This window comes from Lipotes vexillifer, unplaced genomic scaffold (assembly GCF_000442215.2).
Source record: "Lipotes vexillifer unplaced genomic scaffold, Lipotes_vexillifer_v1.1 scaffold1699, whole genome shotgun sequence".
In the NCBI taxonomy this organism is placed as follows: Eukaryota; Metazoa; Chordata; class Mammalia; order Artiodactyla; family Lipotidae; genus Lipotes; species Lipotes vexillifer.
Genome location: NW_006796961.1, coordinates 730,843 through 749,720, shown reverse-complemented (window position 1 = coordinate 749,720; position 18,878 = coordinate 730,843). Strand labels below are relative to the sequence as shown.

The window sequence follows — 18,878 nt, the reverse complement described above, 5'->3', positions numbered from 1 at the left end:
CCTCACACTTCGAGGCCTCGTCGCGCGCACGCGCGTTGCCAACACCGCCCCCTCGCACTTGCGCACGCTCCGCCTCTTTCCCGCGCAGCCCGCGGCACCACCCATCGCTCCGCAGCGCGCCTGCGCGCTCGCGCACTGCCTGCCGGGAATTGTAGTTTCAGTGCGGCGGGCCCTGCAAGTCCGGTGGCTGCGCTCGGGTTCCGCGGAGCCCAAGGGCCGAGGCGGAAGTGGGGCGGCTACCCGGGAGGCCGAGGGCGCGAGGTTGGCGGTTGCGGGGCGCCAACGAGGGGCGTGGGATTCAGGAAGGGCTAGTGCGCGGCCATAGGCCCCGGGGGAGGCCAGGCCAGGGGTCCGAGTATCCAGCCTGGAAGATGCACAAGAGGAAGGGACCCCCGGGACCCCCGGGCCGAGGAGCCGCCACCGCCCGCCAGGTAAGTCTGTACCCCACGGCCCGGCCCAGGGGACCCTTCCCACCCTTGTCACACATTCAAGGGAGGGCCCCACCCCCAAGGGAGCCAGATCTCCACCCCAGGTGAGCCCTGGTCCCCGCCCCCCTGGTTAGGTCCGACCCCCAAAGTGCGGCCTATTGGCCCCGGCTCCCCAGCTTCTGGCGCCCCTCCCAGCGCTCAGGGCCACCTGTTGCTGCAGCAGCTCCAGTCCGGGAGGGGAAGGCCTCAGACCTGGAGTAAGAAAGACAGTTATGGGTCTCCTGGCCTGAGCACTCGTGGAACCCTCTCATCAGCCTGGCCAGGTCAGACTCTTTTATCCCCATTGTACAGATGAGGACACTGAGACCCAGAGAAGTGAAGACACCTGCCCAAGGTCATAAGGATTAAATGCTTGGCCAGAGCTAAGCACAAATCCAGAGCTGCTGCCATGAGCCCACAGAACTGTGGTTGGGCCCCTTCTCCCTCCCTCATTGCCTTTACCCCAGGCACTGGGAGAGTTTGATTTTTCTCAGCTTTGATGGAAGGAGCTCAGGCCATAACTTAGTGCCCAGGTATTACAGTCTGAGTGACCTGAAGTTCCCTCCTGGATTCTACACGTTGGACACTTGGCTTCACCACTCTAAGCCTCAGTTTCCTCATCTGTAAAATGGAGCCCCTAAGAGTCCTTATGTCACAGGATAGTTGCAAAAATTCATTGAGATAGTTTATGGAAAGTGCTAGAACACAGCACTCAATAAGTGTTGTCATCATCATTATTACTATTAGATGGAGACATATATGATTACCAATATTTGGCCATTTTTGATCCAAAGAAAGGGGGGTAATTTTGTGTACTTCAACATGATATTATCACATCATGGTTGGTCATTAACCAGGATAGGATAGGAAGACAGGTATGTTACACAGCAAAGCCCCCAATTCCAACTTCTACGTTGTCTGGGCTTCTATTTGCTCTTGATGCCTCCAGCCTTCCTTCATGGCTCGCTCTGCCAAACATGCTGGAAAGGAAGAACCAAGGTGTGCAGAGTGGCTTTGCTGTGGGGCAGGGTGTGGGGCCTTCCTTCCGCACTGGCCTTGGCTAGCAGCACATCATGGGTGTGGGCTTAGAGCGGGCAGTTGGGTCTCTCTAGCTGCCCTTTGCCCCATGTTGATCTGTGCCAGAGGACCTGCCCACCTTGGGACATCTGTTGTATTCTGGGGCCTATTCTGGCCTCCTGGCACTCCCCAGGGAAATGACTTTCCCCAGCTCTGGGTTCCCTTCCTTCCAAGGGGACTCCAGGTCCATCATGGCTGCCTCTAGCTAGCTGGGGTGCATCCCAAGGTCTGACTGAACCCCCATTGTTCCCACAGCTGGGCCTGCTAGTTGACCTCTCCCCAGACGGCCTGATGATCCCTGAGGATGGAGTTAACGATCAGGAGCTGGAGGCTGAGTTCTTGGCTTTGGTGGGGGGCCGGCCCCAAGCCCTGGAGAAGCTTAAAGGCAAAGGTAAGACTCTCAACACACCCCTGAACATTTTGTGAGCTCCCTCTGTGGGCGGGGCTTGGAGCTGGGCTCTGGGGCGATGGTGAAATGGAGACAGAGAAGGTGCCTGCCCTTCTGGCTGGCATCCACAGTCTGGGTAAGAGTTAAGCAATCAACTCTGGAGCCAGAATGAGGGTTCGAATCCCACCTTTGCAACTTACTGGCTGTGTGACTTGATGAGTTCCAGCACCTGTGTGGGCCTCCGTTTCCCTGTTTGTAAAATGGGAATAATGACCACACTTACATCACAGGAGTTAATCTTCTAGTGTTCATCAGGCACTTCACGTAGGACGTGGCGCACCCTCCAACCCACTGTTCCGTGACCGGGGCTGGGATGGGGAAGGCACAGAGCAATGGGGGAGACCTGTGAGCTGGACAGGGATTCCTGGAGGAGGCACCTGCAGTGGGGAGGGCCAGGTGAAGAGTGGGGGACTGCTTCTGGGGGTTGGGTCACAGCACATGCAGAGGCCCTGGAGGAGATGGCAGGGGCCAGGGGACTCTGCAGTGGTCAGGTGGGGCTGGAGCACGGGTCAGACAGAGCCTTTACACTTTCTAGCTAATGCAGTTGATAATCGTTATTCATGGATTCTGAATTTGTGATTTCACATACTAGCTTAAATTTATTTGTAACCCCCAAATCAGTGCTTGTAGTACTTTTGCAGTCATTCACAGATGTGCACAGAGGTGCAGAAAACTTGTCTCCCAATGTGCACGTTCCCAGCTGAGGCGACACTCCGCCTTCCTGTCTCAGCGCATAAATAAGTGTCCTTTCTTTGGTGTGTTTAATGCCACATTTTTCTCTTTTTTGTGCTTTTTGTTGGTGATTTTGTGAATCCACATGGCCCCCAAGCGTAGGGCTGAAGTGCTCTCTCCTGTTCCTAAGCGTGAGAAGGCTGGGATGTACCTTCTATACAAGCTTCATTCAGGCATGACTTATAGTGCTGTTGGCCTCGAGTTCAATGTTAATGAATCAACAGTATATATTAAATAAGGTGTCTTTAAATAGAAGCACACATAAGACAAGGTTATGTATTGGCTGGTTGACAAAAATGTGCCCAGAGGCTCATGGGAACCTAATGCTGTATTTCCTCCAGGGACAATGGTTCAGTATTCGCTCATTCCATGTTTGCGGCAACTTTATAGCACATGGATACTGCGGGTAACCAGGATAACATGAACAACAAAATGCTGACAGTATGCTGTTCTAAGAGCTTCATTTACCTTTAGTCCCCACAAGCTACCTGTGAGGGAGAGACTATTGTTGTCCCCATCCAACAGATGTGAAGACTAAGGCCCAGAGAGGTGAAGTGACTTGCCCAAGGTCCCACAGTGAGAAAGTTGCAGATCTGGGGTTCCAACTCAGGCGGGATAAGGAAGAGATGAGACCAGGGAGATTGGCGGGGAGGAGGATCATGCCTGGCTGGCCCGAGGGCAATGGGGTGCCATGAAGGGCCAGGAGGGGGACATGCTGCCCCACAGCCTGCTACCCTATTTTTTGGGGCCGTGGGTGACCAGGACGGGAGGCTGGGGACTCTTGAAGGATCCTGGTCCAGCTGGGGCCTCCCCCTGCCTCTAGGTCCCCTGCCCATGGAGGCCATTGAGAAGATGGCCAGCTTGTGCATGAGAGACCCGGACAAGGACGAGGAAGAGGGGACAGACGAGGAGGATGTGGAGGCTGATGATGACCTGCTGGTGAGCACCCGGAATGGGGCAGGGGACTTCCCTTCCGTTGCCGCCCCATCTGGCAGGCCCTCACGACTGGCCCCTGGCTGTGTGTCCCTGCAGGCGGAACTGAATGAGGTCCTTGGGGAGGAGCAGGCGGCTTTGGAGTCCCACCCTCCTGTGGCCCAGGTATACCTCCGAAGACACTGGTCCCTGCAGCCCAGGGTTCAAGGCCTTCCTCTTCCCCTCTCAGCCATGGGACCTCGCTCAGGTGGCGGGACACTACTGAGCCCCAGTTCTCTGCCCTGGGAAATGGGATGATGATTTCTGCCCCTTTGGGGTTAGGGTAGCAACATGCCTGGTATCCAGTAGGTACTCAACCGAGGAAGATGTCAGGGCGGGCCCAAGTGGGGTCACCGCCCAGACTGTGTGCTCGGCCCCTCCCGCAGCCAAAGGCCACAATGCCCAGTCCAGGGTTGGAGGCCACCTTGCAGGAAAGGCTGGCCCTCTACCAGACAGCGATTGAAAGCGCCAGGCAAGCCGGAGATGGTGCCAAGATGCGGCGTTACGACCGGGGGCTTAAGGTGAGCAGGCAGACGGGAGGGTGCTGGGACCTCACCACCCAGCTCCAGGCCCTCCCAAACCCACGTTCACATCTTCTCCCAGACGCTTGAAAACCTGCTGGCCTCCGTCCAGAAGGGGAAAGCCATCGATGAAGGGGACATCCCGCCGCCTGTGGCTGTGGGGAAGGGCCCAGTGGCTACGCCCAGCCATATCCCAGCACCCACCCAGCCGGTCCCTACGAACCCACCGGCCCCAGATCCCCGGGTCATCGTGGAGGGTCCTCCTTCAACTGCCCCAGCCTCGTCCCTGGTCTCCGCTAAGCCCCAGCTGCCCTCAGGTAGGCCAAGGACAGGGCTGGGCTGATGTGGGATGGGCTGGGTATTTATTCAGTGGTAGGTCCCTCTGCGAGGTGGCAGGCCTGACACTGATTGTTAGATATTTTTAACACCCTTCCCTCCCCGGAGCCTACCTTCCAGGGGGGACATGAGCTCACAGAGAGGTTTTGTGTGTGTGGTGGCAGTAAAATATATTTAACAACACATTTGCTATTTAACCATGTTTCAGTGTGCAATTGAGAGGCATTTGGCTTATTCACAATATTGCTCCATCATCACCTCTGTTTCCAAAACTTTTTCCTCACCCCAAACGGAAACTCTGTCTCCATTAAATGCTAACTCCCCATTCTCTCTCCCAGCCCCTAGTAATCTCCATTCTACTTTCTGTCCCTGTGGGTTTGCCTCTGTAGACATTTCACATAAGTGGAATGGTCCGTCCACTCGTTGCCCTCCTGTGTCTGGCTTCCTTCACTTAGCATAATGTTGCAGTGTGTGTGTCAGAACTCCATTCCTTTCTATGACAGGGTAACATTCCCACACATAGGGTTTTGGGGGTTTTTTTTGTTTGCTTTTTACAGAAACACAACATTATTTTATTAGTCACTGTAATTTTAACCATGACCTCTTTATTTTTTTTCACATCGACAGTGTTCAAAATCTCAAGACCTTTTAGGTTTTTTTAAAATTTTTGTTTTGGAGCATAGTTGATTTACAATGTTGTGTTAGTTTCTGCTGTACAGCAAAGTGAGTCAGTTATGCATGTTAATATATCCACTCTCTTTTAGATTCTTTTCCCATATAGGTCGTTACAGGGTATTGAGTAGAGTTCCCTGTGCTTTACAGGAGGTTCTTATTAGTTATCTATTTTATATATAGTAGCATGTATATGTCAATCCCCATCTCCCAGTTTATCCCTCCCCCCCTCCCCCGCCTTACCCCTGGTAACCGTAAGTTTGTTTTCTACATCTGTGACTCAATTTCTGTTTTATAAATAGGTTCATTTGTACTCTTTTTTTACATTCCACGTATAACTGATATATGATATTTGTCCTTCTCTGTCTGACTTACTTCACTCAGTATGACAATCTCTAAGTCCATCCACGTTGCTGCAAATGGCAGTATTCTGTCCTTTCTTATGGCTGAGTAATATTCCATTGTATATATGTACCACATCTTCTTTTTTCTTTTTTTTAATTAATTAATTTATTTATTTATTTATTTTTGGCTGTGTTGGGTCTTTGTTGCTGCGAGCAGGCTTTCTCTAGTTGTGGCGAGCAGGGGTTACTCTTTGTTGCAGTGCACATGCTTCTCATTGCCATAGCTTCTCATGTTGTGGAGCACGGGCTCTAGGTGTGTGGGCTTCAGTAGTTGTAGCACGTGGGCTCAGTAGTTGTGGCTCGTGGGCTCTAGAGCACAGGCTCAGTAGTTGTGGTGCACGGGCTTAGTTGCTCCATAGCATGTGGGATCCTCCCAGACCAGGGCTTGAACCCATGTCCCTTGCATTGGCAGGCAGATTCTTAAGCACCGCGCCACCAGGGAAGTCCCTGTACCACATCTTCTTTATCCATTACTCTGTTGATGGACATTTAGGTTGCTTCCATGTCCTGGCTGTGGTAAATAGTGCTGCAATGAATGTTGGGGGTGCATGTATCCTTTTTTTTTTTAATATCTTTATTGGAGTATAATTGCTTTACAATGTTTTGTTAGTTCCTGCTGTATAATAAAGTGAATCAGCTATATGTATACATACATCCCCATATCCCCTCCCTCTTGCGTCTCCCTCCCACCCTCCCTATCCCACCCCTCTAGGTGGTCACAAAGCACCAAGCTGATCTCCCTGTGCCATGCGGCTGCTTCCCACTAGCTATCTGTTTTACATTTGGTAGTGTATATATGTCCATGCCACTCTCTCACTTCGTCCCAGCTTCCCCTTCCCCTCCCCATGTCCTCAAGTCCATTCTCTACATCTGTGTCTTTATTCTTGTCCTGCCCCTACGTTCTTCAGAACCATTTTTTTAGATTCTGTATATATGTGTTAGCATACGGTATTTGTTTTTCTCTTCCTGACTTACTTCACCCTGTAGCATGTATCCTTTCAAATTATGGTTTTCTCCGGATGTATGCCCAGGAGTAGGATTGCTGGATCATATGGCAGCTCTATTTTTAGTTTTTTAAGGAACCTCCATACTGTTCTCCATAGTGGCTGTACCAGTTTACATTCCCACCAGCAGTGTAGGAGGGTTCCCTTTTCTCTACACCCTCTCCAGCATTTATTGTTTGTAGATTTTTTGATTCCCACACATAGGGTTTTGAGTGAATAATTCCCAAGCCCTCAGCTTGTCTGTCTTTCCTATGAAACTCACCTGCTGGAGGATGCACCTCCCAAGAAGTTTCTTTCCCCCAACCTCCCTTCTCCCGCTTTAGGGAAGGAACATAGGGATCTGCCCCAGGGGCAAACGCTGCCCTGGTGGGAACCAAAGAGATACTTGAAACACTGGCCTGGGGTTCAGAAAGTGAACCCCTGGTCTCTAAATCCTTCTGCAGCCAGGCTAGTTTCTAAGCTTTTGTTTTTGGCAAAGTTCAAGGACGACTATCAGAAATCATCACCTGAGAGTCTCAGCTGAAATCATCAACAATTTTTCATAGTGGAGTTTTTGGTATGTAGCTGGGCAGGGGCTCTGAGAATCATGTGACATCACAATAATAAGACTGTCTCTTCTCTTTGTTGATGTGAAGCAGGTTTCTCTACATATTAAAAACAAAAAAGGGAAGTAGGAAAAGAATAAACAAGGAAACAGAGATAAATGTTAAGATGTGGACCCAGCCACCGCCGTGTCAGCAAGAGCTGCCTTGCCAATAAAATTTTACTTTTAGTATATAAAAATTATTTGTCAAAAAAGCTCAGTATATTTAGGCTTTGCTCAATTTCGTGCTGGTAATAATTGTAACAGTAATTCTATCCTGGAAGAAAAATTCTTTAACACAGAGACTTGCGATGGCAGTAAACAAAGCCAATCAGATGTCAAGGTGTTGGGGAGAGGGGTAGATAAATTAGGAGTTTGGGATTAACAGATACACACTACTATATATAAAACAGAAAACAGGTAAACAACAAAGACCTACTGTATAGCACAGGGAACCGTACTCAGTATCTTGTAATAACCTATAATGGAAAAGAATCTGAAAAAGAATAAATAAGTAAATATATATAAATAACTGAATCAGTTTGCTGTGTACCTAAAACTAACACAGCGTAGTAAATTAATTATACCTCAATTTTAAAAAAATGTTAAGGTGTTTTAGACACCTCTTCAGACAAGTCCTCCAAAACTAAAGCAGTGGGTCCAGTTGTCAGTCTGAAAAAGTACAATGCATGCTGGTTTTCAGGTGTTTCTAGGACTTCTAGGACTGGGTGGTGTATCTGTTGTATTATTTTTTATATACTGACAATTGTACCTATTGCTTTCAATTTAGGGATCCTTTCCCTAAAAACTGAGCATATTGTTTGAAACTGTAACTAACATACTGTTTAATAAGCCATTTAATCCTGTGTCCCAACTTTGCTGATACAGTGCATAGATGTACATTTAAATGTACGATGGGGTTGTCAAAAAAAGCCTCTCAAGTACCCACATATATCATGTTAGGATACAGTTCTGCAGGAGACGTGGATGTAAATAAGGGAAGATCTGAAATTCCCGAGTGCTAAATGTGAACCCTGGCATATATTTAAATAGTAAATGTTGGTTTGTGTTGTTTCAACCCACTGACTTTGCAGTAATTTGTTACAGCAGCAACGGGAAACTAATAAAATAGCAAAAAATAATTTTTACCTTTTTCTATACAATTTTCCCCAGTCAGTTTTAACTTTGTTATTTTTTATATAAGAACTTAAAAATTTTTACCGAGCCAAAAAAAAAAAAAATATATATATATATATATAGTAAGTGTTGGTATATAGTCAAAAGAATTGAAAGCAGGGACATGGAAAGGTATTTGTACACTTGTGTTCTTAGCAGTATTATCCACAATAGCCAAAAGGTAGAAGAAACACAGTGTCTGTTGATGGATACAGGCACACCTCGCTTTTTCCAGTTTTTGCTTTATTGTGATTCACAGATATTGCGGTTTTTTTACAAACTGAAGGGTGGTGGCAACGCGCTTTGAGCTAGTCTATTGGCGCCATTTTTCCAACAGCATTTACTCACTTTGTGTCTCTCTGTCACAATTTGGCAATTCTCACAGTATTTCAGACTTTTTCATTATTATTATATTTGTTATGGGGGTCTGTGATCAGTGATCTCTGATGTTACTGCTACAATTTGCTAAAGGCTCTGTTGGTAGTTAGCATTTTTTAACAATAAAATATTTTTATACTAAAGTATGTACTTGGTTTTTTTTTTTTCTTTTTTTTTAAGAAGATGTTGGGGGTAGCAGTTTATTAATTAATTTATTTATTTTTGCTGTGTTGGGTCTTCGTTTCTGTGCGAGGGCTTTCTCTAGTTGTGGCGAGCGGGGCCCGCTCTTCATCGCGGTGCGCGGGCCTCTCACTATCGCGGCCTCCTGCTGCGGAGCACAGGCTCCAGACGCGCAGGCTCAGCAGTTGTGGCTCACGGGCCCAGTTGCTCCGGGGCATGTGGGATCCTCCCAGACCAGGGCTCGAACCCGTGTCCCCTGCATTAGCAGGCAGATTCTCAACCACTGCGCCACCAGGGAAGCCCCTGTACGTTGGTTTTTTAGACACAATTCTATTGCACACTGAATAGACTACGGTGTAGCGTAGTAACTTTTATATGCACTGGGACACCAAAAAAATTGAGTGACTCACTTTATTACGGTATTTGCTTTATTGCGGTGGTCCGGAACCAAACCTGAAATATCTCAGAGGTATGCTTGTAAATAGATAAACAGATGTGGTCCATTCATGTAATGGAATAATATTCACCCTTAAAAAGGAAGGAAATTCTGACACATGCTACAACATGGATGAACCTTGAGGACATTATGCTGAGTGAAGTAAGCCAGTCACAGAAGGACAAATACTGTATGATTCCACTTATAGGAGGTCCCTAAAGGAGTCAAATTCGTAGAGACAGAGAGTAGAATGGTGGGTGCCAGGGGCTTGGGGAGAGGGGATAGGGAGTTAGTGTTTATGGAGACAGAGTTTCAGTTGGGGAAGATGAAAGAGTTCTGGAGATGGATGGTGGTGAATGTTCCCCAACAGTGTGAATGTACTTAATGCCACTGAACTGTACACTTAAAAAGGGTTAAGATGGTAAATTTCATGTTGTGTGTATTTTACCACAGTTTGAAAAAATAAAAAGGGAATATTGGTGAGTTTCAAATCACCATAGTAGTTAGGATACATTTGATTTAAAAGAGTGGTGTGATGGTTTTCTTTATCAAATGTCAATATTTGGAGACACTGGGAATGACAACCCTTGCTAGTTTTTCAACTTAAGATGAAAAATTTTCGATGTCAACTTAAAAATGTGTAAGGATACATAAAGTTTTCCAGAATTCTCTTGGGGGCAAAACAGCAATGGCTCCAGAGACTGACAGTCGTGCGGTTGAGTCCCCACCATGTCATCTTCAGGCTCTATGACCTCGGGGAGGCAGTATCCCCTCTCTGAGCCTTAATTCTCAAATCTGTAAGGTGGGCCTAAGAACAGTCTTTGTTGTGAGAATTAAGTAGAAATGGTTTGCGTGCTGTTCCCCCTCCCAGGTCCCTGCAGCCCTGGCCCCCTGGCCCAGTTGCAGAGCCGCCAGCGCGAGTACAAGCTGGCCGCCCTCCACGCCAAGCAGCAGGGAGATACCGCCACTGCCGCAAGACACTTCCGCGTGGCCAAGGTGTGCCCAGACTGACGGACAGGGTCGGAGGGAGAGGACAGGTTGCTCCTGACATTGCATGATGGCAAAGAACAAGGGCTCTGGAGTCAGACAGATTTAAATCCTGGTCACTCCGTAGCTGTAGTTTGCTGCACCTCTTGAAGGCTCAGTTTACCCTCTCTGTGAAATGGGCATAAGTGTCTGGAAGAGGCTTGAGCAAGTTGCTGCAAAGGAAGGGACAGAGCGGGGAGTCCTCTGTTGTGGGCAGGGCATAGAGACTCCCCTCAGGGTCGTGGCCCCCAGCCGCAGCCTCTTCCCCTGATCTTCCTTTTCCCAGAGCTTTGATGCTGTCTTGGAGGCCCTGAGCCGGGGGGAGCCTGTGGACCTGTCACGCCTGCCCCCTCCACCTGGTGAGGACCCCACCCTGCCCACCCTCCAGGACTGCTGGAGGCCTCCACAAAGTTCTTTCTAATACTGCTGCCCCTGTTGGTCAGGCCCAGGGACCCCACCCTCAGGCCAGGCCAGCCTGGTGGGGGAAAGGGCGGCCACAAGCAAGCCCCCCATTGGACTGGACCTCTCTGCCCCCAGACCAGCTGCCCCCAGACCCACCATCACTGCCACCACAGCCTCCAACTCCTGCCGTCGTGCCCTCCATGCCAGGTAGGCTTCTGGGACCCTGTGGGGTGGGCCAGCCAGAGCAAGCCAGTCTCCCCGACCCTAGACTCTTAACTCTACCCCCTGGTCTGGCCCAGAGTTTCCTGCACCCCCAAGGACTCTCCTGGAGGCGCTGGAGCAGCGGATGGAGCGGTACTGTGTGGCCGCGGCTCAGGCGAAGACCAAGGGGGACCAGCGGAAGGCTCGCATGCACGAGCGCATTGTTAAGGTGTGTGGAGGCCAAGTGGGCGAGTTGGCAGCCCCTCGAAACCTTGCCCAGGAAGCCCTAACACCTGCGTTCCCTGCAGCAATACCAAGATGCCATCCGAGCCCACAAGGCTGGCAGAGCCGTGGATGTGGCCGAGCTGCCTGTGCCCCCAGGTAGGCCCTGCCCCCCGCCCCTACCCCTCTAACCTCTGAGCCTCTGCAGGTGCTATTCCTTCCGACTCTGCCGTCTCAGGGAGCCGATGGCTTGCACTTTCAGAAATTCTGCAAGCTCGTTAGACAATTGGTAGCTTAAAATCAGTCACAATGGGAGAGTTTATACCACAGAAATTGGCAAACACTAAAAATCAGGAGGTTTTATTTGGAGAGCCAGTTCACCAGCCCACCACTGCCTGCTCCCTCCCTTTCTTCTTTGTTTTTGACTCAACTCCTTCCTGGTCATCAGCTCTCAGTTTTACAGATACCTGCTCAGCCTCCCATCAGCCCCCCAGTGGGTAGGAGGCGTCCTCTGGGATCTCAGAGCTACCTGTGTGTCCCCCATTAGAGCAATTATGTGTCTGCACCTTGGTCCCGTGGGAGTCGCTCCAGGCCCAGGACTGCCTCTTATGCCCAGCACACTACCTCACACAGTGCTTGCTTGTTGGAGTCTGGCCGAGGCCCAGCCAGGGTCGCAAGAGGAAGGGCAAGAAGGAGGTTGAAATGGTCTGGCAATCTCCACCCAACCAGCAGCATCTCCTTTCTTACATGCAAAGTAGATTCAATGGCCTGAGGCTCCTTATGGGGGGGGGTGGGGGGGTGGCGAGGAACCTGAATCTCCACCATTATGGTGTTGGCCCCTCCCTCCTGATTGGGTCCCAACTGGCCGCCCAGGCTTTCCCCCGATCCAGGGCCTGGAGGCCACCGAGCCCACCCAACAGAGCCTGGTGGGGGTCCTCGAGACTGCCGTGAAGCTGGCCAACCAGGATGAAGGCCCAGAGGACGAAGAGGATGAGGAGCCTAAGAAGGTGTGAGGGGCCGGGGCCTTGGGGCGAGGCAAGGGAGTGGCAGCAAAGCCAAGCCCCAGCAGTCCTGGCCTTGAGCCAGAAAGACCCTGGCTACACATCCGGCCCTGCTGCCTTCTGGCCGTGTGGCCATGGGCAAGTCGTTTTGCTCTCCGACCCTCGGGCTCCTCCTCTGTAAACTGAGCACAGTAATAGTCCCTGCCTCCCAGGGCTGTTGCAAAGATTCAGTGTGAACAAGATCATATGTTGTGTTCAGTGCTGAGGAAACAGAAACTAAGACGGTCAGTGTTGTCAGTGTCGGGCCCTGACCCTTTGGGGAGTGGACTCATCACAGGTGCTGGGAAAGCTCTGACTTCCTCTCTATCCCTCAGCAGCTCAACAGCCCTACAGCCCCCACAGCCCAGCCCAAAGCCCCACCTTCAAAGGCACCCCAGTCAGGATCTGCCCCAGCCGCTAAAGCAGCCCCCAAAGGCGCATCCACCAGAGGTAGGTACACCTGCCCCACCTGGGCTGCCTATTGCCTGGCCATGGGTTGGGCAGCACCCGCAGACGCCCCTGTGCCCACAGCCCAGCAGCAGCTGGCCTTCCTGGAGGGCCGCAGGAAGCAGCTCCTGCAGGCGGCGCTGCGAGCCAAGCAGAAGAATGACGTGGAGGGCGCCAAGATGCACCTGCGCCAGGCCAAGGGGCTGGAGCCCATGCTGGAGGCCTCACGCAACGGGCTGCCCGTGGACATCGCCAAGGTGAACCCTCTAGGCCTGCTGGACCTTCCCAAGCACTCACCCTTCAGGCTTATGCCGCTTAGCAGCCATGTGACTTGGAGTGTATTAGTCAGCATCCAGGTTAAGCTGCTGAAACAAATAGGCCTCCCCAAGACAGTGGCTGAAACAAGACAGATATTTATGTTTCTTGCATGTAACATTCAGGGTATTCTGGTCTCTAAAAGACAAAACCCTTCAGGGCCCAGGTTCTTTTATCTTGTTGCTCTGCCACACCCTAGGTCTTGTCCACATGGTCAAAGTGGTTTGATGCCTTGTCTGCATCCCGGCTATGAGAAGTTACATGGAGTGGCCATCGCTTCTGCTTGCCTCCCATTGGCCAGAACTGAGTCACATGGCCACACCTAGCTGCAGCAGAGACTGGGACATGTAGTCTCTTGCTGTGTGCCCAGGCAGGACTCCATTACTAGGGAAGAGGGGGTGGGGATCAGACTTGGAGGAAGATGGATAACAGATTCTGCCATTTGGGGCAGGACCATCCACTTCTCTTTGAGCATTACTTTGCTCCTTGGGAAAGAAGGAAGAACAGGGACAGGGGATGAAGCCATAGTCAGGGAAGGCCTCTTGAAGGAGGGGTGACGTTTCAGCAGAGCCCTGGGTGGGCCTGCTCCTTGCTGACCAGCAGACCCTACCTCATGAGCCTCGTCCTCCCCAGGTGCCACCCGCCCCTGTCAACAAGGATGACTTCGCCCTGGTCCAGCGGCCTGGCCCAGGTCTGTCTCAGGAGTCTGTCCGGCGCTACGGTGAACTCACCAAGCTCATAAGGCAGCAGCACGAGGTGAAGGGGGATTCCCTGCCCAAGTCACTACAAGGGCATGGGCCCCCAACCCTCCCCTCACTTTCTTCTGCTCCCCCAGATGTGCCTGAACCACTCTAACCAGTTCACCCACCTGGGCAACATCGCCGAAACGAGCAAGTAAGAGGCCCCGCCCCCACCCCCACCAGACATCTGCACCCCCAGCCTGCCCCTGGGACCCGGGACCTGAGCAGGGCCCTCTTGCCGGCAGATTTGAGAAGCTGGCGGAGGACTGTAAGCGGAGCATGGAGACTCTGAAGCAGGCCTTTGCCCGGGGTCTCCCCACGCCCACTGCTCGCTTTGAGCAGAGAACCTTCAGCGTCATCAAGTAAGGCCCCTGAGACCCCCCCCAGCCCTTTGGAGAGGGGTTTGTGGCGCCCCGGAAGCCAGCAGAGGATTTGCCTCTGGAGTAGAGTTTGGGGAGCTGGTGGGAGCACAGTGTGTGCAGGGGTCCTGAGGCAGACGTGACGCGCGAGTGAAGGACGGCAATAGGGTGTTGACAGTGACACATTTGGAAATGGGGATGATCTAGTGACTGCAGACATGTGCCTGGTCCCAAAGGCCTGGGCGAACCCGTGGGATGGTGATCTTGGTTCTGCTCCTGTTAAGTCTTCTTACACCCCAGGGAGTTGGGATTGTTTTTTCCCACTTGTAGATGACATTAGGTGCAGCCACTGGGATAACCTAACATCACCATCTAGGATAACCCACACCCCTTACCCCGGCTCCTTTACATCTGCATAGCCTGGCTCCCTATCACTTCATCTCCTCCCACTGTCCCCACTTCACTCACCTCCTGCCACATAGACCTCTTTTTGGTCAATCAGACACACCAGCCGTGTTCCCACTCAGGGCCTTTGCACCAGCTATTTCCTCTGCTCAGACTCTCTCATGCAGGTTACCATGTAGCGGCCTCTTCTTGACATTCAGAGTCACCTGTGATGTTACCTCCCCTGAGAGGCCCTCCCTGATCACTCTGTCTAAAGCAGCCCCTCCTGAGCACACTCCACTCTCTCCCCTGATTTAATTCTCTGCAGAGTTGTTGTTGTTTTGTTTGCTTATTTATATATTCATGGGTCATCTGTCCACTCAGCTAGCCCCGGCTCCATGAGCAAAGGCATGGGGTCTGCCTCGTTTACTTCTGTATCCCCAGCAATGAAGACACTGGCTGGCATAATATAGTAGATGCTCAAGAAATACTGTCAAAGAAAGAGAAGGTCCCACAGCAGCTAGGGCCGCTGGCTGGTGCAGAGTAAGTCCCAAATAAACATGTGCAGAGTGGAGAAAGGGCTCAAAAGGTAGCCAGTGGTGGACCTGGATAGAGAATTCTAGTCTGTCTGGTCCTAAAACTCAAGCCTAGGCGCTGAGACACCCTTAAGAGACTGGGGGGAGGGCAGAGAAGGCGGGCAGGCAGTGGCACTGAGGTGCCTCTGTCTCTTGCCCGCCCTCCTGGAAGGATCTTCCCTGACCTCAGCAGCAACGACATGCTCCTGTTCATTGTGAAGGGCATCAACTTGCCCACACCCCCAGGTGAGGGGGCGTCAGGCAGGGGTGGGGCCGTGGGGTCCACCCCTCTGCCCAGTTCTGACCCTCATTTGCCCACAGGGCTGTCCCCCGGTGACCTGGATGTCTTTGTTCGGTTCGACTTCCCCTATCCCAATGTGGTATGTGGGGAGCTGAGGAGGGACGGGCTCAAGCCCCATCAGGCCCGGGAGTGAGTCTGGCCGGGGTTCAAGGGCAGGCCTCAGCTCCTGAGCTTTTTTGCTTCCTGTCTGGTCACAGGAAGAATCTCAGAAGGACAAGACCAGTGTGATCAAGAACACAGACTCCCCTGGTGAGCCTTGGGCGGGAGGCAGCCCTCCTCAGAAAGCCCATGAGACCATAGCCTGACCCCTCCCTCCTCCCTCCCTCCTTCCCTGGGCAGAGTTCAAGGAGCAGTTCAAACTCTGCATCAACCGCAGCCACCGTGGCTTCCGAAGGGCCATCCAGACCAAAGGCATCAAGTTCGAAGTGGTCCACAAGGGGTAAGCTGGGGCCACAGGTGCTGCATGGGCTCTAGAAGAGGGGGAGCTCCCCTGGGCCAATCATCCTGTCCCCTGTCACACACACACAGGGGGCTGTTCAAGACCGACCGGATCCTGGGCACAGCCCAGCTGAAGCTGGATGCCTTGGAGACAGCATGCGAGGTCCGGGAGATCCTTGAGGTGAGAGGTGGACATTCGTCTGACCGCTCCAGTATGGCCGTGCCGCTCATGAACACCACCCAGGTGCTGCCTGCCCTGAGCCCCCAAGGGTCCCCTCTGCTGACCCAGCCCCTCCCTGGGAGTCCCAGACCTCCCTGCTACCCAGCCTTAAATACCCTCAGCACCCTGCTCCATTATGAGCAGCTGGTGTGTCAGCTGTACCCATGGACTCGTATTTTGGAAATTGCTTTGGTCTCCCTGAGCCCAGCCCTGAGCCTCCAGCCGCTGTCTGCTTCCTAATAGGCTCCCCTCACTCCCACCCAGGTCCTGGATGGTCGCAGGCCCACAGGGGGACGGCTGGAGGTGATGGTTCGGATTCGGGAGCCACTGACGGCCCAGCAGTTGGAGACGACAACTGAGAGGTGGCTGGTCATCGACCCCGTGCCAGCAGCTGTGCCCACAGTGAGACCCCTGCCCATCGGCAGCCCCAGGGAAGGAGGGAGGCTTGGTTCCAGGGGACCAAGGCTCACAAGACTGGTTCTGTCCTCTGAAGCAGGTCGCTGGGCCCAAAGGGAAAGCCCCTCCCGTGCCTGCTCCTATGAGGGAGCCAGGGAACAGGTAGGTGGCTGGACCCGGCTGTGCTGGAGAGAACCCCCTTCTTCTTATCTCAGCCTGTCCTGGACAGCTTCCCATCAGGCACAAATTGGAGCATGTCTCTCCCCTGCTCCAAGACCTTTCCTGGCTTCCCTTCTCCTGGAGCATCTAGTTTAAACTTCTCAGCTTGATCTTTAAGACCTATTGTGATCTCCGTCAATATGTCCAGCCTTCTCTCTCCCCACTTCCTCCTGTTGGTTCATGGATACACTTAGTTTTCACTGACCTCTGGGCTTCTCTGTGTTACAGTGCCCTGAGCACCCTATCCCCACACTATCTCCTTGCTCCTCTGCCCACCTCTGACTCCTTGGAGTCCCAACCTGGCTTTCACCTCCTCCAGGAAGCCCTCCCTGACACCTGGCATCACAGTTGCCTGGGTGTACAACCATTGTCCCTATTAGGTTGTGGACTCGGCAACACAGGGGTGGGCCTGGCTTGTCTCCCGCTGTTCCCCAGTGCCCAGTGTGTCTGTTGAATTAATGGGGTCGGGGGTGGGAGATCCCTGCAGCCCCTCACCCTTCCTCAACCCCATAGATCAGCCCGGCCCCTGCATAGTCTCAGCGTGCTGGCCTTCGACCAAGAGCGTCTGGAGCGGAAGGTGGGTACCCATCCTGCAAGGCTCAGTGGGGCAGGATTGGGGGTCTGCAGGCCCGGGCAGGGCCCTCACAACTCCCTCTGCACCCCCGCCCAGATCCTGGCCTTCAGGCAGGCACGGCGGCCGGTGCCCCCCGAGGTGGCCCAGCAGTACCAGGACATCATACAGCGCAGCCAGTGGCAGAGGGCACAGCTGGAGCAGGGGGGCCCCGGCATCCGGCGGGGTAGGATCTCAGGGATGAGTATGTGGGGGAGGGGCGAGGCAGGGGGCCCCATCGTGACCTCCTCCCTCCCTCAGAGTACATGGCCCAGCTGGAGCGGCAACTGCAGTTCTACACAGAGGCCGCCCGGCGCCTGGGCAATGATGGCAGCAGGGTGAGCTGCAGGCGGGCTGGGCGGGTGGGCATCGGGGGGCCGGGGCTGCCAGGGGCTGCCCACTGACCTCCTGTTGGCCCCCCAGGAGGCTGCCAAGGAGGCACTGTATAGACGGAACCTGGTCGAGAGTGAGGTGAGAGGCTTGGGTATTGGGGATGGGGTGGGCAGCTGTGGCCATGTCCCCTCCACCCTGACCCCGGCGGCCTCTCCCCTCAGCTTCAGCGGCTCCGCAGGTGAGGGGCCGAAGGGGCGGGCGGCCCCTGGAGAGCCAGGAGCGGGCCCAAGGCCCCGGCGCTGGGAGGAGCTAACACGGCCACAGCCTCAGACCAGACAAGCAGACAATCAGTGGACAATCGGCTCTGGATGGACACGTTCCCCCCGGCTGGGCCCACCTGGCCCGACTGGAGCCTCCCTGGCAGGGGACGTTGGGGGCGCCAGCCTGTGTGTGCCCCTCACCTAGGCCTGGCCGGGTGGGCCCCAGAGAGTCCGTTTGCACAGCCCAGGGGTGTACGGCCCCTTGCCTGCCTCCGAGGTGGGAGGGCGGCTAGGACCAAACCTCAAGGGGCCCTGCAAGCACTTTAGTTCCATCCCGTCCCCAGCCTTAACCCTGACGCCCACCCACACCCCAAAGAAGCCACTGAGGCCAGCCAGAGCCCAGCTGGCTCCCCAGAGGGTTGCCCTGGCCCAGCTGGGCCCCCAGGGCTGACACACGGAATAAACAGCCAGGGCCATACCTGGCTCACTCTGTCCTGCCTTTGTTTCTTGCTCCTGCCCTCAGTGCCTGGGCTGGGTCTCCTTCACAGCTCCCCTGGGGGCTGACGGAGAGGTGCCTGCGAGAGGAGCAGGCTGGCAGGGGGTGTGCCCGTGAAGGATGTGTGCTACGCGCACACTTGCGAGGACGTGTGTGAAGGCCTGTGCACGTGTCATGAGCGTCTGTGGCCCACCTGGGGGCATCTGCGAGTGTCTCTTCAGCTGGTGGCCTTGGGCGTATCTGGGTTTACGCGTGTGGTCAGGTCATACGTGGCGGTGCTTGGTGACCCGTGTGTGTCTCAGGGCCTTGACAGCCAGCCCTGCCTCTCACTGGCCACAGGACCTGGGCCAAGTTGCCTGTGACCCACTTAGCATCGCGGAGCTTTAGCTTCTGAGGGACGCAGGGAAGATGAGAGCCCCTCCCGCAAGCTGAAGGGCACCTGGTCGGTGGTGAGCACTTGAAAGGGCTAGGCTTTTTGTTGTTGTTGTTGACTGCACTGTGTGGCACG

At 53.4% G+C, this 18,878-nt stretch overlaps 1 protein-coding gene across 1 annotated transcript; it reads left to right on the top strand.

Moving 5' to 3' along the window:
* Positions 1–371: 371 nt before the first annotated feature.
* CC2D1A (coiled-coil and C2 domain containing 1A) lies at positions 372–18,353 on the top strand. Its single transcript, XM_007469064.1, has 29 exons — positions 372–431; positions 1,800–1,935; positions 3,548–3,663; positions 3,757–3,822; positions 4,083–4,217; positions 4,300–4,534; positions 10,258–10,382; positions 10,699–10,771; positions 10,950–11,021; positions 11,114–11,244; positions 11,324–11,396; positions 12,111–12,244; positions 12,616–12,727; positions 12,809–12,981; positions 13,673–13,795; positions 13,875–13,933; positions 14,025–14,141; positions 15,270–15,343; positions 15,419–15,477; positions 15,596–15,647; positions 15,738–15,837; positions 15,927–16,017; positions 16,321–16,458; positions 16,550–16,614; positions 17,185–17,248; positions 17,342–17,468; positions 17,543–17,619; positions 17,705–17,752; positions 17,836–18,353. The coding sequence occupies exons 1-29, from the start codon at positions 372–374 to the stop codon at positions 17,854–17,856; spliced, it is 2,856 nt and encodes a 951-aa protein (XP_007469126.1). The 3' UTR covers positions 17,857–18,353.
* The last annotated feature ends 525 nt before the right edge of the window (positions 18,354–18,878 follow it).